Below are 27,591 nucleotides of genomic sequence, written 5' to 3'. Positions count from 1 at the left end.
TTTTTCAAAGAACATAATGTTCCTACCAATTAGAATTTGCCCAGAATCACTTTTTGCAAATTGGGTGGTCATACAAATCTAGCAAATAAATAAAAGTTAGTTCTCAGACTTGTCTTTTGTTTAATTGTCACATTACTATGAAGGGCTGAAAGACAACACTGGTAACTAGCTATCTTAGAAACCATACTATCCAGCAGTATATTTTGTTGAGAAGTCTTCTATATTGGTTTAATTTTTTTTTCTGAAATGCAGGAAACATTTATTTGTAGCATAATTCGCTAAACAGATAGATCACACAGATAGCTAAGGGCCACTGAAATACAGCTGTACTACAAATCATACTCAGTTAATATAGCCTAGGGGCAAATTCCACAGCTTCCCATTAGATGACATAGTGGCACATAAATACAGTAGAACAGTCTGTTTTATGACACAGATTTAGACAAGGGAATAGCTGCAGAACTGAAGAGGATAGTAAGGCACAACATCAAATAAATCTTATATCTTGGCTTAATACACAACAGCTGATGTCAGCGCCCAACTCTGTGGGATGAGGGGTTCATCCTGCCACAACTTTCATAATTCAAGCATTGGTTCATGCAAGAGGTATTTTCCAGCGGGGGAAGAGACTAGTACAGCATAAGATCAAAACTGAAACATTACAGACAACCAATAGATGACAGTAGAGTTTGGGGTCCCTTTGCTGTCATCTAGTGGACATTCTGAGTATTACAGCAGAGATTTGTAGCCTTAGTACAACAGTTAGTACCCTACATTACCACTGAAAGTTTTTGCAGATTACCATGTAAGAAAGCTATTTAAACACTTGAAATAGCTCCCATGGTGTATGAGAGTCAATCACGGCTATTAAATATGCAATGATTTCCAACAGCAATGTTCATTCACAAATATTGTACTCACTGTAAAATTATTTTCAGTAGGCCTACCATGAGGAAAAGAGCAATTAATGAGAGGGCTGGTTATTCTTACATTATCTCCCTTCCCCACTGCCTACTGCCTGTATACAGTGGCTCACAGACCACAAGTTGATTGTAGAGTAGTCATTTAAAGGGTTTTAAAAAGCCAGCTGTAGTATATATGCAGATGTTGGTACAGTTATCAATATAAGAAAAAAACCCTAATGAATGCTACCTGCTCACTAGAAGAGGCAGCAGAATTCTAGAAGACCTTATTCCTTTTCATAGAAAGTCTGGAATAGTTCTCCTATTACTTTCCTCTTCTCAAAATTGTTAGAGTGTGCCACTTCTAGCTTATACACTGACCAAGTAGCTGTGTATACACAATGTGTTACCCCAGATTTATTGAACTAACTTATCTTGGTTCACAAAACATGCCAGACAGAAGCAAACTACATAGTGGGCTAATGCACGTTTTCAATTGTATTTTGTGTATCCGGTTTCTCTGTAACTGCCAAATTAAAAAGGTATCAGAAACATTTAAAAGGTACTAAGAAAGCAAGTTTAATACAAAAATACATAATCACTGTTCTTTGCAGAGAAAATATAGAGATCCTTTGCTATTACAAACAATGCTCTTGAGGCTTATTGGACAAGTAACTTTTAAAAACATTATTTTACTTCTATTAAAAAAAAAGGTAATCACCACAGCTACTTCTCCACATAATCTCCACATCACTTCTTCTAAAGAAGAAAGATAAGTACCTATGGTAGATTTCTCCATATTTTGAACACTTTGACAGCATAGAACTGAGGAGCCACTTAATTCAACTCAAAACAGACTGAAATCAAAACTCGGCCATTTGCAATTGATTAAAAATAGCCTGGAGAAATCACTGAAGCTAGAAGGTGAGATGAGAATGTCCCCCCAAAATTGGCACAGTTTGAGCCTGAGGCAGGTAGCTCCTGGCTATGTGGAAAAATACATATCATCCTCTTCATCAGACTGTATTCCTTGTTCCACTTGGAAGAGATGCCCCACCCCATCAGAAGTTGCAATATCTATAGCAAGATGAGAAGAAAATCTGGTTACAAGGATGACAGTATCTAAAGTTCTCCCATGTGATGCCATCCTCAACAGAATCTTCTAGCCAACATGTGAAAGGCTCAGCTGATCCTGGAGGGAGAAATTCTACACTGCATGAGACAGAAGTGAATCTAAATTCACCAGTCAGGGATCATATTATGACACACCAGACAGCAACACCTAAACTGACTCTGGCTGATCCTCAAAAGCTAAGCAAGGTCAGGCCAAGGAATCCCAGGGTTGAAGGCTAGACTGGGAATAAAAAAATAAATAAAGAAAACCCTACCCCAAACCAACCAACTTAGGAGAATATGACAAATCATATGCAAAGTTATGTCACGGTCCCAGGAATCAGGCTTGATTCATTTAACAATTAAATAAAAATTTCTGTAAAGTCCAAAAGAACAGATTATCTCTGTAATTTGTGTAGGGCAGTCCAGTGTTAATACTTACAGATTTCAATTACTGAATATCTACATTTAAAATTGAGATTTCCCACCCTGGGAAATATATTCAGGAAAATAGCAGTAGTAAAATTGGGTCCCTGAGTCTAGAACTAATTCTTAATTATGCAGTCACTAAACCCCGTGAGCACCTTTGTCTTCTGGCTTCATGTTCAGGCTTGCAAATGAATGGTGCAGAAGGAAATACTTTCAAATTACCAAACCCTGAAACATGCTGTTTTCTACTGCATTCTGCAACATTTCTCATATATGCAGCATAGACTACTACTTCCATCCCTCCATCTGATACTACCCCCATATTCATATAATGCACAGAAATTTCTTTGGAACCTCTCAAAAGGGAAAGGTACTATATATAAGGCCAAAAAACTCCTTCCCTTCAATTGGCAATCAGAATCAGAATCAGGTCTTGTGATCATCCAACCCATGGCTCCCCCTTTTTGGACTGTTGGAAACACTTTGAATTCTGAGGACACATTGTAGGTATTCTTGCAAACTGGATGCTTGCCCATTCACAAAAGATCTGCATTGACGATGTAACCTTTGCTTTGCAATGTGCCAGATTTCCATTTTTTTGTTACACTGTTATTTAGAATGCTTTTTTAAAAAAGGACACGGCTGCAGCCATATTGATGCTTCATGGTGCCATATTGGGGACTCCAAGTCCAATCCTAAACCTTGACAAAGTAGTATAAGGCAAATGCAACATGCCTACCTTCAAAATTAAAGACATTTGTTCTTCGAGATGTGGGAGTAGTGAACACTGTCCCCGCCTGATGGAAACAAAGGATATATTACTCCCTCCAAACAAGCAGCTTGTAAAAAAGCTTTGTGGCAGGTGCCCAGAATAAACAAGCCAGCCAAGGACCCTGGGCTGCAGTTTACATCTGATTAATCTTGAAGTCTTGGAATATCCACTTCAGGCTGCAACTCCCAGATGCTACGTGCAAGCAGAGGGAGATGCTAAAGTCTCTAGATTAGGATGGTCAGCCAGTAGGTAACCAGCCAAGAACCATTTTTTTCAAGATTGTGAATAAACAGAAAATAACAGCTTGTTACTGGAAAATGGTTTTATGAATTGTCCTTGAAAACAGGGGCATTTGTGGTTCAACAGATCTCAGAACCACCAAGCAAAGCCACGAAAGTCCTCTGATGAGGTTGATTAAGAAACTTTGCTGGCACTTTGTTCTGACCTCCTCTTGTCTCTCTGTCCTTCAGGTTCCTTTTTCATTTTTAGCTCTTAATAAATGTTTGCATCTGAAATGGATTTGATAACTGTTTTTATTTATTCAGAAAAAAATATTGTTACCGAAAGTGTAACCAGGCCCAATTAATAGCTTCTAGAGCCTCTTAGACAGACAAGAAAAATGCACTAATTGCCTTTTAAAAGTAAAGATGCAGGAATCTGTCTTCAAATAGGAGAAACGAAGGAAAAGCATTACCAATTTCCTCTTTACATTCTGCCACGTGCGCTCCTTGCCTTTGATATTATTTTGCATGTGAAAGACATGTTTTTCACGATCTTTTCTAAAATTAAAAAAAAAATTAAGCAGATAATTTGCGTATGTGAATGTGTGTCACTTGCTTATCTGATGCAACAAGCAAGGCCAACTCTGCTTATCATCAGAGAGCTTGCAGCAGCACCAGATGCTTATTCTTATTATCTTCCCCCACAAAATCTGCTGCTTAATATCCTTTTATTTTCAATAGTTTCTCCTGCTTTTGTCCCCCAACCCAAAGCAGCATGTTCCAGAATGCTCACATAGCCCAGTGTCCCTGTTGCTTGCCCCAATCTTATCTTATTGCCAGCATCGTGTATTTATGTGTGAATTTTACACACTTGCCAACAGTGACCTCAGTGAACCTAGAATGAGTTCTGCCCATAATACGGCAGTTACTTTTCCCATTTAAAATAATGAGTAGACTCTATCCAGAGTACCTACCTATCCAGGGATTCCAGCATACCAGGGCTGACATGGTCACACTGGGGTGTCTTCACCCAAGGGAAAATAGCTGAAGCAGGTGTGACAGGATGACTGTCTTTCAACTGGAAAACATCCTCCTCTGGGGCCACGCAGAACTGTGGCAACTACAGATCATATCTTTGTTATCCCCAGAAAAAGAAGGTGTTTGCTGTAAGTTCACGATACTATCCCCAACCAAGAGCATCTTTCTCATGTCACCTACATTCTATTGCACTTTTTCACTGATTAGTTAAGCTGATGCAATTATTGCAAATTATCCATAATCAAGGTGGATAATTGTTAGTTATTTATGTGAAAGAAGCATAGTTTTAATAACTGAAGTGGGCCTTACTGACAGGAAGAGTTACATGGGCAGGGTAATGATTGGAAAGCTGTGTGAGAGAATCCAGGTTGTGAAGATCTGTAAGGGAAAAGGCCCAGAAGCAGTTAGGAAGTCGAGTAAAGGATAGGCAAATGGAAAAGACAGAGGCCTAGTCCAATAAATCTACAGTATCATTTGAAAGAAACTCTCAAGGAGAAGGACCAGAGTGGGGGTTGCTGCTATAGATGGGGAGAATTCTAGAGAATGGTTCATATATAAATAACACAACAGCAAAGTACAACAGTGTGGGTGTGTGGTTTTTTCTGTATTTTCCTTCTTTTGTACTTCTATTAGCTACTCACAACTAACAGTGTATTTGCAACTCTCTGCAATAGGTAGAATCCCACCTGATGCCAGAAATTTTGGGGAATGTCTGTTGTAGGGATATATACTGTACATTTTGGATTGATCTCAAGATCCAGTCGTAAGCCATGATTCCTACAAACTTATTTTTGAAGGCCAGAACAAAATCAAGGATGAACCGATATCCCAATTTGCAAGACTAGAAAAAGGACAACTTTCCAGCTTGTAATGGGCTTTTCTAGCATTCCTAGTAAGCCCCTTCTGATGGATCCCACCTAGAAGTATTCTAATATATATAACAGGTATATTTACTTTTGTGTTCTTATTCTGAAAAGGAGTTGCAGCAAAGATGTCATCGTGGTTATCCTTGGGCATCTGTTCAAGGAAGTTCCGCATCTGTTGTTTTCTTTTCAGTGTTCCCACCTTTGCCAATGGCTGCTTTGTCCCCCTATCTACCAGCAAGAATGGTACAAACTGACATGGAGATTCTTTTTTGCAAGAGGATGGAAATTGTAGACAAAGGTTAGAAGCCACTTAAAACCTTTATGTTGTCTTCAGTAACCTCAACTTTTTAGACTGGAATGTTGTTCAACCCTTGTCCAAATTGTGTTTAAACAACATACACATATGGGTTCATTGAGTGATTTTAAAGACAGAATTAACACATACATAGCCATCTTTTCCAACAAGTGAAAAATAATACAGATTCTCACCCTGTCACTGCCCTGGTATCTCTTCTCAGCATTCTGAGAACCTCTCCCAATATTCTCAAGTACAGATTCAAAAATTGGTCTTTAATTATCTTAAAACAGAAAGTGCTTGCCTAATTTTGCAAAATTCAAGTGCACCCCTAAACAAACAGGAAAACGCTGTGCTCCTGCAGATAGTCTACCCAGACTCCCACAACCACATTCTCTCAGAACTGGAATCTTGAAGCGCGTTTGGCTTTGCATGGGAGAAGACAGGGAAGAGATCAGGACGTGTACCTCTTTCCTCCATTTTTCCAGGCTTGGTGGTCCTCTTTGGGGCCCATTTTCTACCTTCCTGCTCTGTCATGTACTTCTGCTGGCATTCTTCAGCAGATCGCGTTCCCACAGTCTTTGCCACATCCAACCAAAAACCATTTTTGTGTTTAGGAAAAGAAGCCACTGCCCTATAAAACATGAAGGATTATGCTATGATTTTGGTATCGATAGTGTGATGGGTGGGCACTACAAAGAATCTAAAAGGGGAGGTAGAAGAGAGGTAGAAAAGATCAGGAATTTGCAGAGAAGTTGGGAGTTGTAAAGGAGGAAAATCATTTATAGGATTGCTTAGGGGATTAGGAAAATAAAGCTTTCAAATAACTTTGCTGACTAATATGGAATCAGATTTCTTTATCTTGCATTAGAAAAGCTCTGTAGGTTACAACTTTACAGACACCATCTTACAGCATAAGGGAAAGTTATGGTCAGACCATCACTACTTGCCTATACAACTTTAGCAATTCTTCTTCAGTCCAGTCTTCATTATTATCTGGAAGAGACTCCACAGCATTTCCTAACGTTCTTTGGCTGCACGTCCTTCTGATCACAGGCAAGCTTTCTCCACTAGTTGAAATGTGACCATTAGTTATCCTGGCCGCTATTTTTAACCTACTTTCTTTCACAGGAAATTCCTCAATGCTGTTTTCACTTTCAGTCTCTGATCCAAGGGCATTCTTTCTGGCCTTCTTGAACCTCTTCTGTGACTTTTGTCTATTCCGTTTCTCTAGCCCAGAACTGGTACCCAAGCCAGGAGAAGAAATCTTGTTACAAAATTCTTTCAGCATGCCCTTTTGGCCAGAGTAAGAACATCGCATCTTTCCGCTCCGAGAAGGTTCTCTACAAGTCTCGGTACCCATGAGCTCACATGGTTTTTGTGTATTATTATGCTCTTTGTTGAATGTTTCTCTTTTGAAAGGTTGTGCTTTCCTTTTGATACATGGGATATCTTCACTAGATTCATCTTCATCTATGCAAGGAACACTTTCCACAACTTTCTCAGCTTGGTGACACTGTTTCAACAAATTTAATGGGCATTTCAAAGTGTCTAACTCTCCATCAGCCAAGCTTCTTTCATAGCAAGTAATCTTTGCCCCCTTCTTAGCCACATTTTGCTCCTTTCTGGGCCTCCTGTTATCCTTTGAGTGCTGCTTTTCTTGTGACATTTTCTGGTTCAATGGTGTCAATATAACAACGGCTGTCTTCTTGCAAATATCTTTAATGACAAATTCAGAATAATTTTCCTCAGTATCTGAAATAAGGTGTTCTGATTTTTGCTTCAATTTACATTCCGTTTTCCTAGTTATGCTCTCAGATTTTGTATTAGTTCTTCCTAGGTAAAATCGTTTTGGAAGAAAGATTTGGAAATAAATGTTAGCTTAAGCTCTAAATCAGTGAAAATAAAGTATAATTTATTAATAGAATTAATGTATTCTCTAACTTTCTACTCTGGCAAGCATTCAAGGCAACTAACAGAATTTAAAAAGCAAAAACAAACATAACAATTTAAAAACAAAAATCAATACTAAATCTTACCCTAAAATTAACCATTAGAAGCATAACAAAAGAGGTGTGTCTTTTTAAAATACTGAGAGTAGGAACAAAAGTCAGCTCCAAGGGAATGTATTCCGTATCATTGGAACAGGAGAAAACCCTCTCTTACATGCCAGAAAGAAGGGCTTTAAACAGAGGGGGCATTTTCAAAACAACCTCTCCTGCAGGACTGAACAGCCAGACAGATTTGTTAACGTGAGAGACAATGCTTTCCTTTAAGCCCCAACAGTTTAAATTGTGCCTGGTAAACAACTGGTAACCAGTGCATATCTTTTTAGTACAGGTATATAATCCCTGTATCTTTCATAGGCTAGCAGCTAAACCGTCCTATTTTACATCAACTGCGGCTTCGAACAATTTGCCAGCATAGCCTATGTAGAATACTTTGCATAGTCACGATATTGTATAACCCAGGTATGGAAAACTATCCAAATGTGCCTGGTACAAGGAGGGTTGCACAGGCACATAACCCGTAACGGTATAGAAACACCCCTTGCCTCGACCACGTCCAATAAGCGCTGAGGATCACAGAGTAACCCCAGACTCTGAACCTGCTGTTTCAGGGAAATGCAACTCCATCCAAAACAGGAACTTTAATGTCTGAGTTCACTTTCCTATTTACCAACAATTTCTCTGCTGTCTTTATTTAATTTCAGTTGTCCTCCTTTTCCAACTCATCAGTTACCCGGCCTGGACCATTTTAACCAATCTTGCTTTTGCAGTGGTTTGTACCAATTGACCAGGGAGCGATGCAGGGCTCCCTACCTTTGGATCACCAAATTCACCCAAACAGAGTATCAAATCCAGTGTGTGCCCAAACTGATGTGTGGGATGAAAGAGTTGTTGGGACAGGGCCATGATAATTAGAGAAGATGACTTTTTAAACCACTTTGGACTGAGCACCTTCAACACTGAAATCTCCCAGTACTGTACAAGAAGCCACAGTTAATTTAATGCCACACCAAGATTATCATAGCCAGTTTGGGAAGACAGTGCATAGGCCATATTCCTGCGCAGTCCTGGCCACCCAAATGCAGTAGCTTGCACTTAAAATTGTGAACTGTTGGCACATCATCAGGAAGATTGCAGACCACAGGCACTGCATCTCCAATTCTAGTCTGCTGTCACCTGCTATGTCACTAAGTAATGCAGCAGACGGAGCTGGAAAAGATGAACTCCCCATAGTTCTCTTACAACATTGTCCTTCAAAAGCAGCTCCGATCTGCAGTTTGGGCAACACTGATAAAGGTAAGCCAAAAATTCTATAGAGCTGGGCTGGGGAATCTATATTCCACTGGTGGCTAACAATGACTATCATCATCTCCCATCATTGTCCATGCCAGCTGGAGCTTCTGGGTATTACAGTTCAGCAATATCAGAAGAGCCACAGGCCTTCCACCCCATCTTAGAAATTTTCATATGGGCCATTTTCTTACAGCTTTTTTGATATGGTTTGAATCTGTTTTAATGCTTAGTTTAATGTTGTTTTTATGTTTACATAAATTTATATTTATTATTTTTATGGATATGACGACTCTTTTGAAGAGAAGAGGCAGGGCAGAAATAATTTTACAAACAAAACCTGAATACTGGCAATCCAACTGACTTTTCCCTTAGAACAGAAAGGCAGAAGAGAACAAAACTTTTGGAAAATGTCTTACATTTAAGGGAACCCTAATGCAATCAAGTCCAGCTCACGCAACATTAATACTGCAAAATGCCCAAACTTTGTCATAATATATACCTGAAACAGTACAAGTCATGCCTTAGAAAATTGCATGGGGAAAGTTACTAGCTATAAAGAAGATCAATACACACACTTCCTGCCCCTCTGTCTACCTCTCTGATCATGTACTTAACTGACCTGAAGAAAATTCTTTTGTAAACTAATAGCAGTTATGACCCTAGCATGGGTAAAACCCATTATCCATCATGTTCTGCAAGTAAAGGTGGGGAAACCTGTTCACTAATAGAATTTTTGAATCAGTAACTTCAAAAATAAACTAAAATATTCTCTACCTTTAGCTTGGTTGGGAGACGTTTCTGTATGTTCCTTTAAAAGACTCTCACCATTTTTCCTTGGAGACTTGAAAGTCTGCCTATCCTTAGGTTTTGTGCTGCTCACTGTCTTGAGGAACAAGAAAAGCAAACAGAGCCATATAATTTCAAAAAGTGCCATTCTATCCTCTACTAGTCAAATTCCACCTTGAGTACTCTGTTGATTTTCTTAATACCATGCTTTAAAACGGATTCAGACAAATTGGAATAGATTGCAAGAAATGTAATGAGGATTATTATGGGATAGAAGCTGTCTTGCAAAAAAAAAAAGACTTGAGAAAAGGTAACTGGGTAATTATAGACAGGCATTCTTCAGCTACCTGAGGCTGTTTCACGCAAATGGCCACAACTTGTTCACTATCAATCCAGATTGCAAAATACAGGAAGGCATGTTCTAACTAACTGTCTTTCTAATATACGATTTTGTAATTTTCTAAAAATTTCTGAACTATTGGTCTCCCCCATACTGGATGTCTTCAAGCAGAAACTTTTTTTGATTTCTTGAAGTTAGCAGGAGATTTGGTTCAATGTCTTAAATGGTCTTTTCCAACTTTATGATTCTATGATTTGAACCTACTCTCTCAGTCCATTGAAAGCTCAAGCCTTATGCACTACAAATTTTATTATCTGAATATACAGTACCTTTCAGGGTACAGTTGCTGCTTTAAGGTAATGTACAAGATTTCAAAATAACAGTTTCAGAAATTGCTAACAGTACTGCAATAAGCATCAACAAAATATAGAAATTGTAAGTTCTTTACAATTGTTCAGTAGAATCAGCAACCCAATAATATGATCATTTTCTCTTTAAAATTCCAATCCCTCCTCCCCACATCCTGTAAATGTGGGACCACTGCAAAGACTGCTTCTGGTCAGGCTCTTAATATAAAAGTGCTCAAAATGTTTCAAGTCAAAACTTTCCATCCTTGGAATGGTTCTACCGCACCAAGAGTATTCTAGTACTACTACAATTTTTTCACAGCATTGGAATATTTCTCAGAAGAATCAGACCTCAGAAGTATCAGGGAATGTTTGAAACTCAAAGCATCTCTATTAAGGATAATGCTGGACTGTTTAGGCTATTTGAGGTCATGCGAAGAAGAAAAAAAAGAAACAAACAAGGAAGCAAAAATGAGAAGGGAACTCCCAATGGTGAACAAGCAGGATCAGTAACTGAGGGCAGGAAACCTTCTACTTCATCACAAGGACACCTGAAACATTTGGTCCAGCCTTCTGGAGCAAGTAGAAGGAGCAAACTAGGACAGCATGGTGTTTTAGTTTAAAAAACAAGCAAGCAAGCAAACTTTTACTCCTTAAAGCCCAAACCCAGCATTTTTAAACTGGACCTGAAATGATGAAACCATATGTATAACTGAGAGAAAACTACATAATATATTCTGAATGTCAGTCTGCTTGCTATCATAGTGTGTACACATTTATGTTTATAACTATATTTAAATACAGCAGCATGAATAACATTCCAACAATTCATTGAAAATATAGACACAGCATATGTCCCACAGACAAAGCTAGCTTTGTCTAAAAAGGTCATCACAAGCCAACCACTAGGTAGGTAAAGGTAAAGGTTTCCCTTGACGTAAAGTCCAGTCGTGTCCGACTCTAGGGGGCGGTGCTCATCTCCGTTTCAAAGCCTTGGAGCCGGCGTTGTCCATAGGACACTTCCGGGTCATGTGGCCAGCATGACTCACGGAACGCCGTTACCTTCCCGCCGAAGCGGTACCAATTAATCTACTCACATTTGCATGTTTTCGAACTGCTTGGTGTGCAGAAGCTGGGACGAGCAACGGGAGCTCACCCCGCCGCGCAGTTTCGAACCGCCGACCCGCAGCGCCACCGCGTCCCTCAACCTCAACCCTCCTTTTACCACTAGGTAAAAGGCAGCAAATAACAGACTCACTCACTGGTGTTATCTACACATTTTTTTTTTTCAAAATGTTGAATCCAGGAGCACCCTCAGATTACCTCAACTGACTCCTTTAGCCTCAGGGAAAGTGCAACCATTTCCAAGATAAATTAGATATCACTATCCATATCAGTGAATTTTTCAATCCATAATTTTATCAGTTTATTTATCTCCATCCAAAATGCCTACAAGCACCTGCTTAAAATTTCTATCACTTCCATCACTCCAGAATAATTAACATATAGGGAAAAAAGGAAATCTTACAGGTGATAAGTAGTTGGTACCTCCTTTGGTCATGGTGACATTTAATGCCTGATCAATAAGTATTCGTTCCCCACACCAGAACTGCATGGGTGGCTTGACACGCCTCCCACTACGGGTGAAGCCTGTATCATGGTCATTCTGCAGATTCGTTGTTTTCATCTGCATACCTATCAAGGAAAAGAAAGAAACAAAATATTCTTCAGCAACAGATAAATTTCTACCACTGTGTAATAGGGCACTGGACTATAAGTGCCAACATGAAGTTGCAAGCACCCTCACAGAGGACCAAAGGAAAAGATGAAGTAACCCTACTTGAGCATTTAATTCAGTTCTCTCTGAACACAGGATATGATATAAACAGATTTCATAAAAGTTCAGTAAATTTTTATTAGCTTAAGATGACTTACAACAAAGACAGGAGTCTATAGAAGCAACAGTTATTGGTAATAGAAATTGTTAGTTTGGGTTTCTTTAAAACATTTAATACAAAAGGCTATTTCCTGCCATGTAACTTACCTGCATCTGAACATTATGTTCATCTAGATATACCTCTTTCACAATCCATAGAATACATTGGAGCGTAGAACTAACAGGGTTAGTGGAATAATCTGGGCTAATACACCCTTTCCTTGTTTAGCAACCACAATCTGTTCTTTAAATTGGAAGTGAAATGGTCACTAAGTGAAATGGTTGCTAAGCTAGCACATGATTGAGAAAGAGAAAGAGGCGCTGCGAAGATCACTGGTTGCTGCCATCTCATTTAGATAAAGTTTTCTCATACAGCTATGCCAATGTTACTCTCACTCCAACGTGCATTGTTGTGAGGTGCACAAAATTTGGTCCCAAGTGTGCACATTTTTTTTATTAGTCATATTTGTAAATGGTCGCTAAACGAGGTAGTCGCTAAACAAGGAGTGGCTGCAGTTTAATTTATTTATTTATTTGTTTGATTTTTATCCCACCTTTACTATTTTTATAAATAACTCAAGGCGGCGAACTTACCTAATACTCCCTCCTCCTATTTTCCCCACAACAACCACCCTGTGAGTTGGGTTGGGCTGAGAGAGAGTGACTGGCCCAAGGTCACCCAGCCAGCTTTCATGCCTAAGGCACGACTAGAACTCACAGCCTCCTGGTTTCTACCCAGCAGCTTAACCACTAGACCATACTGGCTCTTCTAATGTTCATTTCAGCTGCACCTCAAAAGCTATATTCCACAAAAGGGCACAGCCATGAAAAAGAGGATATTAATTGCAATCATCATTACATTAAAATTAATTAATTTTAATTACATTAATATTCCTTATTTTAAAATCCATTAATTCCACATCTGTATATGCCAATGTGTATCTCTCATACAATCATCACAGATAAGAACACAAAAGTACACACTCATCTCCCCACTTAAAAAAAAAAAAACAGAAACAGAAACAGCAAAATTAAAGGGAAAAATGGATGGACATCTGGGCTCAAGGTAGAGGTAACTGCACTGGGGACGTAGGAAAGAGAAGAGGAGAACAAAACTGGCTAGAAATGAGGCATGATGTAATTAGACTGGGAAGAAAAGAGAAACTGTTTAGATTTCACAAAAAGAGTTAAAATTCACCAGGCAAGCAGCCATTCCCAAGCAACTGCTGATCTTTAAAAACATGTTGGAAGGAAAACTTACCAAGGGTTCATCCTTAGCCGGGAATGAAGAAACACAGGCAATTGCTTGAGCAGAGGTAATTGTTTTATTGTCCAAGAGAATGTACAGAGTATGCTGGTTGGAAGGTGGCCACGCATGTATTTCCCAACCAGCCCCTTATATGTTGCTATGCAAAGGTGTTCCCACCCGCTAGGAACTTGAGGGAAGTGCAGTTTACCAGAGTTCAGAGAGGAGGCGCTCTGTGGTCAGGCCCCCTGCTGTTGGTGTTGTCTACTAGCCTGGACTGTTCACCTTGGGAGGAATCTTTTGTGACTGGATTATGGAGGTCTGTTTGGCTGGGGAAGAACCTTTACCTGAAGGGGCTCTGCTAAAGTCTGTGAATGGGCAACCTTTTGTGTTCCATGATTTCTGATTAAATTGGAAGGGAATTCTTTGTTTTAACAGCTGGGCTTCCTTTTACATTTTAATCTCTGGCATCCCCTCTTGGAACCCAGTCTATTTTGTAACTTTTAATCTTTTACCTCACTCAAGGGGAAGGCAATATTGCAAGAAGACAGTATTCTGGGGGGAGAAAATGGCGGTTTGCCAAGGAAAAATATAGAACGGGGGTGCGTTTGTTTGAAACCTTCCAACAAACATTTTAGTATTTCTCAGTATATTTGCAACCATTTCTACCTCCCACCCATTTGGTTTCAATAGCTTCTCCCATTGTGAACAAATGTAAATTTCATAGGAGATTACTGGGGGATGGGAACATCATAAATACAGCAGCATTTTTTAAAATACTGTTTTGCTACCATAACCTTCCAAGAACCACAGAAAGAATATACGTACCATATATTTTACTATTTTGCAGTGGTAATACATCATAAGTGGTGTCTTTTCTTTTACATTTTCTCTCAATATTTTGGGGCAGATCCAGTTCTTCTGAGCATTCAGTTTCTCTTGCTTTGCTATCCCCACTTCCAGGTAATGCTTGCTGTTCTCTCCTAAGATTTAAAGGTTTGGGTAAGTAACATTAATCACCTCAATCTTTTAAGATTTTTTTCATATATATTATCTTTAAAACATTAACACTGGTACCGGTAATTATGCTGCAGCTCCTCCTTTCTGAAACACAAGAGAGCCCTTTCTGAAGTAGTCTGCTTAGATCGAATATGTGGAATTACAGCAAGCCTGAGATGCCTATCCAGACCCGCACCTGTTCTAGAAGGCTGTCTTTAACAGACGGAGGCAATTCCATTAACCCCAACCCCTGCTGCCATCCATTCCTCCAGAAACGTCTGTTTCCTAGGACTCTGCCTATAGCAGCAGGAGAAGGCCTGTGTTTCGAAGCTGACCTGCCTTCACAAGATTCCAAACTGTTGGCTGCAAAACCAGCACATACATTTCTCAAATGGAATCTTCCTTTCTTAAAAAAATTAATTGTTACTGAAGAACTTTATGCAATAATAAAACTATACAAATTTAAGAAAGAGAAAAGAAAAATGGTGAATAAAGAAAAAAGAAAAGGAAAAGAAGTATAAAGCAGCTTCCAATTTTCTTTAAAGCAGTTACAAATAAATTTATTGTCCGTCCTCCCTTTTTTAAGTTTACATCATGATTTTCTTCTTCCCATATTTTACCCTTTCTAATCATCAAATCCATAAATCACCAGTTCATTCTTTTCCATTTTCAGCAAAAAGTCCATAAAAGTTTCCAGTCACTAATAAATGTATTTATTGTCTTTTCCCTAATCAAACAAGTCAATTTTGCCATTTCTGCAAATTCTGTCGTCTTCACCAACCATTCCTCCACTGTAGATATTTCTGGATCTTTCCATCTTGGTGCATATAATAATCTTGCTGCAGTTACCATATATAAAAACAATCTTCCATGAGTTTTTTCTAATAGACTGTCCATAAGTTCAAGTGGAATCTTCCTTAGTGTGGTACACTCCTGCTCAGGTATACAGGAAGAGATTCTCCCCAACTTCTCCCTATTCCAGTGAAAAGTATTTGTCTTGAAAAAAATTTGAGTTAGAACTGGAAGAAAAGGAGCAAAGTGTGCCAAGGTATGAGGAGAAAAGAGTGTCAAGATTTTCCTCCAAGGTTGAACTGGAATTTGTGGGAAGCAGGAAGGAAAATTGGCTTATAGGTAGTATCTATTCCAAGCATCATTTAGTCTCTAGAGGAACAGAGAAAGATTAGCTAAGAATTGCATCAAGTAATTTATTTTCTGGGTCTGCTAGTTAATAATAGTTAGTTTATAGTTTCTAATATTTGCCACCTCTTTTCGTGAGTGCTGCCTTTTTATTAGTGCATTTATCATTGTGTGTCTGGTAAGAATCTTATATTGTCCTTTAAAGGTTTGCTATGGCATATGCTTTTCAGATGCTGTGTTTTGAATGGTGATATATTTTATCTCCTTTGCCATGGCATGATTTACATGTGACCACTAAAAGCAATGAAAGGTATTTTTACAGTCTATTTTTGTTTTCAATAAAATAATTTTATTCATCACTTGTGGCAGGTGAACTGAATTCCCATGTCACACGCTTCCTAGAAGGTGGTACTATAGAAATTATTTCATTGTTAACCACTTTACTTCAATTATTTCATTTTTAACCACTTTATTTTTTTCTATTACCTGCTGTAAGGCTATAGGCTAGGTGAAAGCATTCCTCTGAGAGGTAGATGGTAGCAACAAATCATTATGAAGCAGCTATCCCAAGGTGCAGGAAGGTAGGGCCATGTGTGGAAAACCCAGAGTACTTCTGGGAGAGGATGAAACCTTTCACTTTTACCCTATGGGTACAGCTCTGCCACCTCAGCATATACCTGACAAATCAGCAGAAGCCTCCTGTGTTTTCTCAGTTATCTATTGGTGTCAACTGACACCCCGCCCTCCACTTTCTCTAGAAAAGGGAAAGAAATAAGGTATAGATGAAGTAGAATGGAATGGACTGAGAGCAGGGATATATGTGTAGAAGAGAGATGCCATGCTTGAATGGAACAGTCTCATGGGTTAGATGCTTACAAGCTGAAGTTCCTCTTGCCTGGCTTAGATTTCAGGCAAGTGATGGAAAGGGGACCTAGAAGGTCTAAAGTTACCTCAGTGATTGAGGCAGCACAGATATACTGTACCTCCCTCCAAAACGCTACCTCTGATGTCCTCACATCTTTCTGATCAGTGAAATAAAGAAATTTCTTTGAGCTTCTGTATATGAACTTGAAAACCTGGTTCTGCCGCCTCGCTTTGGGTGGGAGAGGTAATAGCTTGTCCTGGGGGTGGCTAGCACAATAGATCTTTCCCACCGAATAAGAACGTTGCCTCTTGGGTTTGGTATTTATCTCATTTTTATTTATTATTGCATTTATTGTAACTTATATTTTATGATTTTAATCTTGGTTTTATTGTAAACCACCCAGAGTCCCCCTTCCTTGGGGGAGATGGACGGTAATAGAAGTTTGAAGAATGAATGAATGAATATGCATGAAGGAAATAACAGTTTCTTTTTCCTTGTGCAGGAGGACATTTGGGCATTTTTTCCTAATTCCCACATATAGAAAAACGCGATGCTTTTACCCCTTCCTGTCACTGACAGGAAGAAAACAAGAGGGAAAAGATTAGAGAGGGGGGCAAGACAAAACAGATAACAGCAGGATACACTAGCTTTTTCCCTCTACCAAAAAGAAAGGGAGCACTTTCATAGCATTTCATCCAACCTTTTTCTCCCTTTTTGACAACTGCAAGGGAACATAATAGGGCCATAGAAAGAAGCCTACTGAGTTAAATAGGGATCCCCCCATAGTTGTATTCAGCCCAACAGGAAAGAGTTTCCCCATCCCTGCCATAGAGCTTTGCAGAAGCAGACCTGGATGCCCACAAAGTCCCTGTATCAAAGTCCCTGTATCAAATTTGCTCTTCTTTCAAACAGCCAAGGATAACCAATCTTCCCACTGAAACATTACTGACCGCAGTTTGGGGAACTGTCAGTAGAAATACTCTAGAAATTGACTCAAGAGAAAGGATAAAATTAGTATAAACTACCTGAGGTCATACATGAAATACAACAGTATAAATAAATCTGTAGACCTTTTCACAAAGTTTTTCTTACATATTTCAAAGAAGAAATTATTACCAACAATCACATCCACCACAATGACTCAAAAAACAAATATTTTCAGTGACACTGACCTTTTAAAGTAATGAAGCAAATCATCAACAAGCATTTTCCAATTTCTTGGGATTCCAGTCCCAAACTTCTTTATGAATTTAGATGGTATTCCTGTTTGAAACAAAGGTATAGCCTTTGGACAGTTGTTATGTTTTAGAAGGGTGCTTCATATACCCATTTTTCAAACCTTTGAAGGAGATCAAAACAGGGATAATCTTACAGGATTACAGAATTTTAGGAAAATCCCAAATTATATCTAATCATTATTATATCCCCTCTTTTTAAAAAAATAATGCTTACATTTGTTTTTATGCAAATGTCATCTTGGCATCTTCTAGATAGAAAAAACTTACATATTTTAGAAGTTATTGACATCCAAGATTCTATTTAAGCTGATGCTACTATTGTACAATCATCAGTATTAAATTAAAAAAGGAGGCAAATTTTGAGAGGGAGCACATAAACTCAAAAAGCAACTTAGATTATATTGGGTAGCATACACAAATAAAACGAGAATACAGATTTCTGTACCCCTTGCAAATTAGAATCACAAAGTCCTGCCCTTTATGAGGTTATTTCAATCATCATCATCATCCTAGTCACATTAAGCAAATTTATCAATAGGTATAATAAATATATTAAACCCTTATTGCAAACACTATTACTTATTCAAGCTATCATTTGAAACAAACTGATATTTAGTAATGTGGTATTTTACAACCTTATATGACAAGCACAGATCAGACATGTGCTGCTGCTAGTAGAAGATTTCATCAAACACCAGAAGGGAACCGGAAGTTAAGTACCTGCATTCAGCAGCACAGAGATCAATACTAGCTCTTATATTGTTACCCTATTTTAGTCTGTGCAGGTGCCACACAGGTCCCAGTGTAGGACAAGATCTACTCATGAATAACTGCTAGAGATTGACAGTTTGGGTAACAGGCCAGCTGAAGTTAGGTCAGCATAAACAGATGGAAAAGAAGCAGCAAGGTAGAATCCATCTTCATAAGAAGCGTATGAAAATCCTAGGCTGTCACTGTGGTTTTCCTTTTCTCCTACCTTCTTTCTTCATATTAACTGGATCAATATGCCCTTCTAACATGTAGACATTTCCTGTCAAGGTTTTGACTTGATTGTGTGCAATGCGTTCTACAATTGCATTGCTATGCCAGAAGATATTCTTCATATCTCTAAAATAAAAGGGGACAAATCCTAATTAGAAAAGAATTAATCTCATCATTATACTTCCTTAGGATTCCAGCTAGAAAAGTACTGTGAGTCCATTATAATTTCTTTCTCCCACTTCCCTCTATGAATCTGAACCGAAGAACTAAAAAGTACTCTGTACAAAATGATTTTCTAGAAAAATCATATTATTGGGCACAAGGTATGCATTTTATATTGTGAATTATGTATTTCATTCTGTGAAGAAGACGGACTTGTCAAGTATTTTCCTTATGAAGAAACAATTGCAGGCCCCTTTTGAATTTACTGTAAAAGGGTTTAAGGCCTTTGTTAATTGTTTTATCTAACTGGTATAGGATGGACTGGACAGAAGTAATAAATTTTGATAAATACATAAGCCTATTCAAGATGTAGGTAATATCTAGAATATATTCAATTTTCTCTAAGGAACTTAAATTGTAAGCTACTTTATATGCTCGGATTAAACAGAAAGGTAGAATGCAAATGAAAGGAATACATGAGAGAATTCAGTGAATAATAACCCATTCACATTACAATGCCCAGCAAGGATTACTACAATTTAGTACCTAAACCCCATCTTTTTAGTTTTACAAAATGTAGGCTGGCAAAGGAAGAGAGGGAGGAAGGGAAGGAGCTGGATACCAAGATTTTCAAAAAATAGCATGGGAGAAGAGATAATTCTGTCATCCACAGCATTACTTGGAAAACAAGATCAAGGAATCAATCCAAACTCAACTTTTCATTCTTACAAAGCTGTCCACTGCTAAATTTATGGCATGACAACTACTCTAAGTTTGCCTATTTTGCTTTCCTTTGTTTTTTATTGCTTTAGAGGTTCACTGTATTTGTAACTCGTCTTTCCTTTTCTTTTAAATTACTCTAGGCTCCTCTGAGACAAACTTATAGAAGTCTAGCTTTTAGAGATAAACCCAATAAAATAATTCAATAATACTAAATCCAAGGGCTATCCATGGCAATGATTAAAAACCATATAGACATATTTAAACAGAAGTGAAAAGCAGTCACTTGCCTCCGTTTTCCTTCCAGACACACAGCAGTATTGTTATTGATCACTTTGATTCTCCATCTGCTGATACGTATCACCTGTTTTTCCTTTGAGAACCAAATTAGAAAAAATAGGAACTATAATTATTTTTTGTCATAATTGTTATTAGTTTGCACCCAACTGCAAAAACACATAGTCCAAAGACCTTCTCAGATTCATGCTACTTCCTTGTATTTGTGATCAGTACTTAAATTCAAAATGTGCACATGTGTTTATATGATTTGACCCCAAATACAAAGCATTTTATTCTGAAACTTTGGAGCAAAGAACTTGCATGGCTAGTGTTATAATGTACCCTATCTTTTATGTATATATGTTGTGCCATTCAAGCAAACAGTAAGAGAGAATGATATACACAATATGCACAAAGCCATTCGCCTCTTTTTATATATCCCACTATCTTTATAAACAATCCCAAAGCAGGAATTGAATCCAGGAAAAGCTTGAAGCCTACAGATTTGTTTATTCTGAAGTTCTAAAAGTTTCTGAAGTTATTCTGAGATTCTGAAGGAAATGGAGACTCCATTATTATATTACAGAAATTTAAAACCAATTTAAAAAACAGATTTCAGACATATAATTTTTTAAATAAAAATTGCAGGATTCCACATGTCTCTGGATCATTTATTCAATCCCTGATATTCACGCTGGTACAAACAAATGGAGATGTCTCTGTAAGGAGTTAGCAATTTCCAGGATTTTTCTAAAATTATTTAAAGAAAGAGCATTTTTCCAGAGTTACGCCTCTTCAAGATTAACCTTCCCTAAAAATATTGCCTAAAAGAGCAATATGAAAACAAATTACTAGACAGATAAGATAAGATAAGAATTAGGGTTCAGAAAGTAATATATTATCTGCAGCTGCCAGGTAATGCCAGGAAAAGCAGCTGTTTTAGAGTTGCAAACAACTTGCAAATTCACTCTCCCAAGTACTACAAAATGCCTTTCTGAAACAGAACCTGAAGCACTGTGCAAGCCTACTCACTGCCATTTTTTCAATGAAACAGCTAACAGAAAATATCCTGGTGGACCAGTTATAACCAAGATTACCTGTTCTGATAAGAATGTTTGAACTGAAACAACCACCAGTAGTGAAAAAAATATTGTAACACAAGAAAAGGTGGTTGTGGAGCCCCTTTTAGTTATGTTTGGCTATGGCTGGTGTGTATTGTTCTTCCAGCCAGCCAAGATCTTTTTTAAAAAAATGGATAAAATAAAATAAAAGCTCCTACCTTTTCATTTGTTCCTGTGTCAGGTTCATCCAAGGGCACCTTGGAAGCATGTCTTTGTTTCCTTGGTATATGGACTTTTGGAGTAGCAAAAATTATATCACACAAGTGCTGGGAAGATTTCTGTGGCCAGGCACCTAAATTTTCTCCTCCTTTTTGGCCATAGTTTTTATTGGATGGATGTACCACTCCTCTTTCTTGAGGACATTTTCCAGATGCTCCTTCCTTCAAGAATTCTCTAGATTTAACAGGACCATCACTCACAATCAGAGGATTAGGCATTATGTTAAAAGTCTCATTGACCAATTCAGCAGGTTCCACAATAAACTCCTCATCCTGGCAAGCAGTAGTACTTAGACATTCTTCATTAAAAGTAGTAAGCTTTTTTGTTGGACTGGATGTGATTAAAGGTTGCTTTGCTGAAGGCAAAGGAGAGACAAATTTTAATTTAGTACAGTGAAGCATCTGCTACAGGAAACATTCACTTGATAACTACTGTTTCAGGATCAGTTGTTATGCATCCATAAAACATTTTTTTCCTCAGTCATGTTAATTTCTTAGAACAGGCGGCTTTAGTGGTAGTTATTCATCCCTTAACACATCAAAGTTTGATTACTGCTACATGTTCTACTTGGAGCTGCCCTTGAAAAATACTCAGGAACTTCAACTCATACAAAATGTAGCAGTTTGTATGTTGGTAAGTAAAAATCAGTACAGCAGTACCACACAAATATTACAGGTGCTGCACTGGTTACAAGTTTGTTTCAGAATAGAACATAGTGTACTAGTTGTTACCTAAAGTCCTACATAGCTTAAGACCAGGCTGCTTATGCAACTTGTTTGCTCCAGAGAGGATCTCTCCATTCCATTTAATCATACCTGAAGGGATGCTCAGGATGTCCCTTCCCTCAATAAATCAAAGGATGAAGGACCCAGAAATGGGTCACTTCAATAGTTGCCCCATCCTTGTACAATATGATACCCCCTGAAATCTGTACAGTCCCCACATTCCCACATAAGGTAAAGCCAAAATGCACACAAGGGTTAGAGACATTTGAAAGTTTTTGCCTTTAACTTATTGTTACATTATCATTGTGATATTTACAGTACTATATTATGAGCTTTATTTGGATGTTAGCCTCCTGGAATCTTTGAAGCTGGGTGGGATATAAATGTTAGCAAATAAATGAATTAAATAAATACAGGTGATCCTTGTTTAATGATCACTCAGTCAGTGACAGTCAAAACTTGCGACAGCACTGAATGAGTGGTAGTTACAATTGGACCTCATACTTACACAATTTGCGACCTTCCCTGCCGGCTTCCCACAAGCAAAGTCAATGAGGAAGCTGGCAGGAAGTCAGAAGTCATGATCATGTGAGGTCCTCGCTTAACGACCCATACAGTCCTCTAATGACGGCAACCGGGACTGCCAGAACTGCTGCCACTAAGTGGCATGGTCACATAGTTTTTCAACTTACAATTGCATCACTTAACAATGGAGTTTCTGGTCCCAATGAGCATTGTTAAACAAGGACTACCTGTAAATAGCATCTCATTCTTTATATAAGCTTGCAACTGAAGAGTTATTTTGTTTTTTCTTCAAAGCCTCATTTATGATCAAACACACTTGATAAACTCAAGACTCATCAGGAAATAATAATAATTATTACTTATTAAATGTTTATGTATCCCTACTCTCAACAACTCTGGGCAGCTCACAATCAAAGAAATTACAATAAAACATAAAAATAAAGAAAAATAAAGAAAAGATTTAATGTAGAAGAAAACCTTTTGAACACTTCACTGAAGTGATAACTCAGAAGTATTATCTATAGTCTATTTTGCAGTGTTTTGCATTAATGAATGAGGCCAACATCCAGTGCTTTCAGAGTACCAGTGGAAAATTGGATCTGATCCAGATCACAGTCTGTCAGTGTGGGCCATGTGACTCAATGGAGGACCTTAATGGAATGACATCATTCCGTTACCCTGATATTCCTTTCTCCATGTAGGAGGAACAGACTGCCGTCATTCCTGTTGACTCCTGCAGAGAACGATACTCCATACAGGACAAATCAGAGAGCTATCACCTGCTTCAACCTGCGTGGAGAGGTTTGTTTGTGTGCCTATCCTCACCGGGAAGGCCTGGCAAGCTCCAGCAGTCTGCCCATTTTGCCCTAGCCCCACTTTTCTTTCCTGATGGAAGGCATGAGCTGTGGACAAACCACGATGGAGTGATTAGCAATAATGAGGAGCTGGAAATGTGAAAAACGTGAAGGGACACTTTACCATGCATGGTGGATTTGTGAAAAAGCCAGAAAATTTTGGATACAAATACGTACAATGATACCAAGAATTTTAAAGATCAGTAGCAAGAAAAAGCCAGAACTCTTTTTACTGGGATTTATAGATAGCCAATTAGAAAAGTCTCATGGAAGACTTATTTTATATATGGTAACTGCAGCACAATTATTATATGCACAGAGATGGAAGAATACTGAAAGTCCCACAATGGAGGAATGGATTGTGAAGATGTCAGAATTGGCAGAAAGGGCAAAACTGACCTCTTTGGTCAGGAACAAAACAGTAAGTACTTTTATAAAAGCCTGGAAATATTTTATGGACTTTTTGCTAAACATGGAAAAAAGTGATGATTTGATGATTGAAAAAGAACTAAATAAGGGGCTGAAGGGATTTTTGTAATATCAAGAGGAAGGAGTGATAATAAGTTTGTTTATAATGATTGAAAAGAAGGTTGGAAGTCGCTTATATATCTGATTCTTGTTTCTTTAACTATTTTTCTTTCTTTGTTTTGCTTGCCTGCCTGCCTTATTTTTTTCTTTACATGTATCTTTTATCTGCATAAAAATTATTAATAAATATATATATATATGAAGAGCTTGCTGAAAGGTGCATGTGCTACCTGATGACCATTTCTATTTTGAGAAAAGTAAATGCATATATTTTTATGGCATCAGAGGAAATTTCAGAAGTTCCCAATCTGTAATTAGAATGATGAATAAACAAATAAAAGCAACTACAAATCATTTGGTAGTTTTCCATGTAACTTTAGTGATCAAAAGCAGAACATTTTTTACAAGAAAATTATACTTTCTGCAATGACCACAAGACATTGTTGCAGCCTGCAGATGGAAAGATTGAAGACAGAATTTCAAGACAAAATATATGCAAAGCCTCTCATTGCCTATGAAAAGAATTACCTTTTTGCAGCAGATTCTCCTGCAACTTCTGTTTCACACGAGAGAAGAACTTGTTAGGTGATTCCAGAACTGGAGGACTTGTTATTGCAGTACATAGATTTTTGTTCACTGCAGTAGGATTTGCCACTGAAACTGAAAAGGCAAAAACTCTCAAACCCGCTGACAAGTAGTTTTCAATACCCAGTATATTAAAGATAATCTTTTAGAAGACTGTATTTAATAGTCTTCTTCATACAATATAACCAGAGCAACAGACAAGGGTTATCACTGAGGAAATTCAGATGTGCTTCTGAGAGATCTCAGGAGTGCCCAACATATAATTTGACAATCTGTTAATTAATTAAATATTTCCTCATCACTCCTCTATTATCCCATTAGTTAATTTTTTGACTGCATACTGTTGCTGGAGGGCCAGGACGCTACAAATGACAGCTATCTTTAAGAAGTGGTGTTGGGAAACAATGATTCAAGTGTGGTTTAAAGCAGCTTTGTGCATGCAGGGCAGAAATATACAGGGTGTAAAAAATGAACAATAAGAGAAAGTTGGGGGGAAAGCAATAGGTAACAGATGAAATGGGGAGTTTGTTCAAGCATATTGTGAAGGTAAACCTATTAGCAAATATTTTATAACAGAAGTCTAAGTTAAGGCTGGGAGCAGGCTGCCTAATTTCTATCACTGCTAGGTAGAAGCCTTAGTCAGGTTATTTTTGTAATCATATCTCACACATCTAAGTCAGATACTGCCATTAAGCAAAGCAAATATGGAAGAATTTATACACCAACCTGTTTCTACATTGGATTCTTCAAGAAAATCCTCATCCAGCTTTGTCTCTGGTTTATCTTCAACTATGGGTATTTTTTCTGGTCTTTGCAGAAAGGCACGGTGCCTCTCAGGAGTGAGAATATAATCTGTGGTACTTTTTGAGTCCAACAATTTAGTTTCTAGAGGATTGTTTTTCTCTTTGACAAGAACTGCTCTTTTTTTCATTCTTGAGAAGATTTTTGCTGGCGATTCAAGAGATAATGGCTCACAAGCTTTACGTTTTAGAAAGGCACTCCTTGTCAGTGGCATAGTTTTCTGTTTCTGACATGAAGAAACCAGCCCCAGGGCTCCTTCAGAAGGTGGTTTTATTTCACTGAAGTCAAGGAATTCTTTAGAATGCATATCACCAGATATTAAAGTGGACTGGAAAACATTTATTCTTTTAATCTCTTTGCCCGAGCAAATTTTTTGGCAAGCAAGAACCACTGAAGGAAGAATTTCTGCCGAATCAGAAGTACAATTCACTTGGAATTTTACAAAATCCTTTAAAGGTGTACCACCAGGGATATTATGTAGAGAAACTGCTTTCAAGGACATTTTTTCCTTTCCTGTTAAACAGAAGTAGAGATGTTGAAATCATTCAATCTTCTAAAGGTATAGCATCTCCAAAAACAAGCTCGTTTTATTATAGATGACTTTTTAAATTAAATGGAAAATGTCTGAGATCTGCAAATGTGAACTGTATTCCATTACATTTTAGCTTTAAAAAAAATTAGTTATGTTATGAAGTAACAGGAACCAACTTTGTGACAACCCATGCTAAATGCATCTAAATTCTCTAAATTATTTAATGCTTAAATTGCAAATGAGAAACATACTAACACAATATAATGAAATGTACCTAGTGGCATTTTGAAAATTTAGTTCTAAAATATGAAAGGACATTTTCTATCCGGTAATATAAGGCTGCTGCAACATAGAAATTGCACCAGAATGACATAAGATATTGAGCAATCAATCCATCTAAGGGTTGAATACATAACCCATGATGTAGAGCATACAAATTTTGTCTGCAAAATTCAGAAGAAGAACAGATGATATACTCTTCCAGCATAGATAATCCATCAGGCACTTTAGCAAACCCAAATGAAGCTAACAACATTTATTTCAAAGTTACTGGAATTAACTTTGGAGGAGTCTGGTAGTCTTTGTTACTTTTCAGGGTAACAAATTTTATTAAAAGGCATAGGCTTTTGTGAGCACTACCATTTTCCTTCTGATTTTTGGTTACCGTAGGGTAGAACAACTCTCCTCATACAACGGGATTACACCAAGGCTGCAGTTCTTCCAGAGAGCAAGAACAGTATCGTGTTTATTCGTTTTTAACAAGGCAAGCAAACACTTGCTTGCCAAGGGTCACATATAACACTTTTAGAGAAGGTGAGGTCCACAGAGTGCTGGGACTGGCACAGACACTAGTGATCGGAAATGGAGGAGGAATGACATGTTAAATGTGCCATGACACAAAATCCAAAACTTATATATTTACATCAGACATCAGGTTGCAAGTACAGTGCTTAGGGTCAAGTTTTGCATCACAGCACCACCTTATTGTCACTTTGATGTAATCTTTATTTATTTATTTATTTGTCATATTCCTCCATCACCCATCTTGTATACAACAACTCTGGGCAGTTTAATGACAAAAATAACATGTCACTAAAACAACACAGTGTGTGTGTATATATATATATACATATATATATATATATATATATAAATGTAAAAATACAAAATATAAACTATAAATTCAAGATGGCAAACAAAGATCTTATTGTTGGCCTCATCACGGTGGCAACCACCCCCATGAGTGGCTATCCCCCCTCCCACCCCAAGCAAGATGGCCCAGCCAGGTTTTAACCCCCTTCCAGAAGGCCAGGAGAGTGGGGGCCTGTCTTACCTCTGGGGGTAACTTATTCCAAAGGGCAGGCGCCACAGCAGAGAAGGCCCTCCTCCTGGACCCTGCCAATCGGTAATCCCTCATGGACAAGGTCCGTAACATGCCCTCGCTGCCTGACCAGGTGGGACGGGTTGATGTAGCGGGGGTGAGGCGGTCCCTCAGGTAACCTGGACCCATGCCATGTAGGGCTTTGAAGGTGATAACCAACACCTTGAATTGGAACCAGAAGCAAACTGGCACCCAATGCAGCTTGCGCAGCAAAGGTGTTATATGCACCATCCCTGGGGCTCCTAAAACTGCTCACGCGGCCACATTCTGAACCAGCTGTAGCTTCCAGATGCTCTTCAATGTAGCCCCATGTACAGCGTGTTACAAGTCTATATGGAAGATGACT

General features: G+C 38.2%; 1 protein-coding gene across 1 annotated transcript; it reads right to left on the bottom strand.

The window, feature by feature from the left end:
- Window positions 1–1,418: 1,418 nt before the first annotated feature.
- MIS18BP1 (MIS18 binding protein 1) lies at window positions 1,419–25,841 on the bottom strand. Its single transcript, XM_063290588.1, has 16 exons — window positions 25,258–25,841; window positions 24,475–24,606; window positions 21,254–21,669; window positions 19,986–20,068; window positions 18,809–18,939; window positions 17,767–17,857; window positions 14,422–14,576; window positions 11,940–12,106; window positions 9,713–9,821; window positions 6,587–7,472; window positions 6,098–6,270; window positions 5,430–5,569; window positions 4,412–4,557; window positions 3,911–3,995; window positions 3,184–3,241; window positions 1,419–1,979 (listed from the first exon to the last, which is right to left on the bottom strand). Exons 1-16 carry the CDS (start codon window positions 25,832–25,834, stop codon window positions 1,888–1,890), a joined length of 3,441 nt encoding a protein of 1,146 aa, XP_063146658.1. The 5' UTR covers window positions 25,835–25,841; the 3' UTR covers window positions 1,419–1,887.
- Between the last annotated feature and the right edge of the window lie 1,750 nt (window positions 25,842–27,591).

This window comes from Candoia aspera, chromosome 1 (genome assembly GCF_035149785.1).
Source record: "Candoia aspera isolate rCanAsp1 chromosome 1, rCanAsp1.hap2, whole genome shotgun sequence".
NCBI lineage: Eukaryota > Metazoa > Chordata > Lepidosauria > Squamata > Boidae > Candoia > Candoia aspera.
The sequence above is the reverse complement of the archived record's forward strand: the minus strand, read 5'-3'. Positions and strand labels throughout refer to the sequence as shown.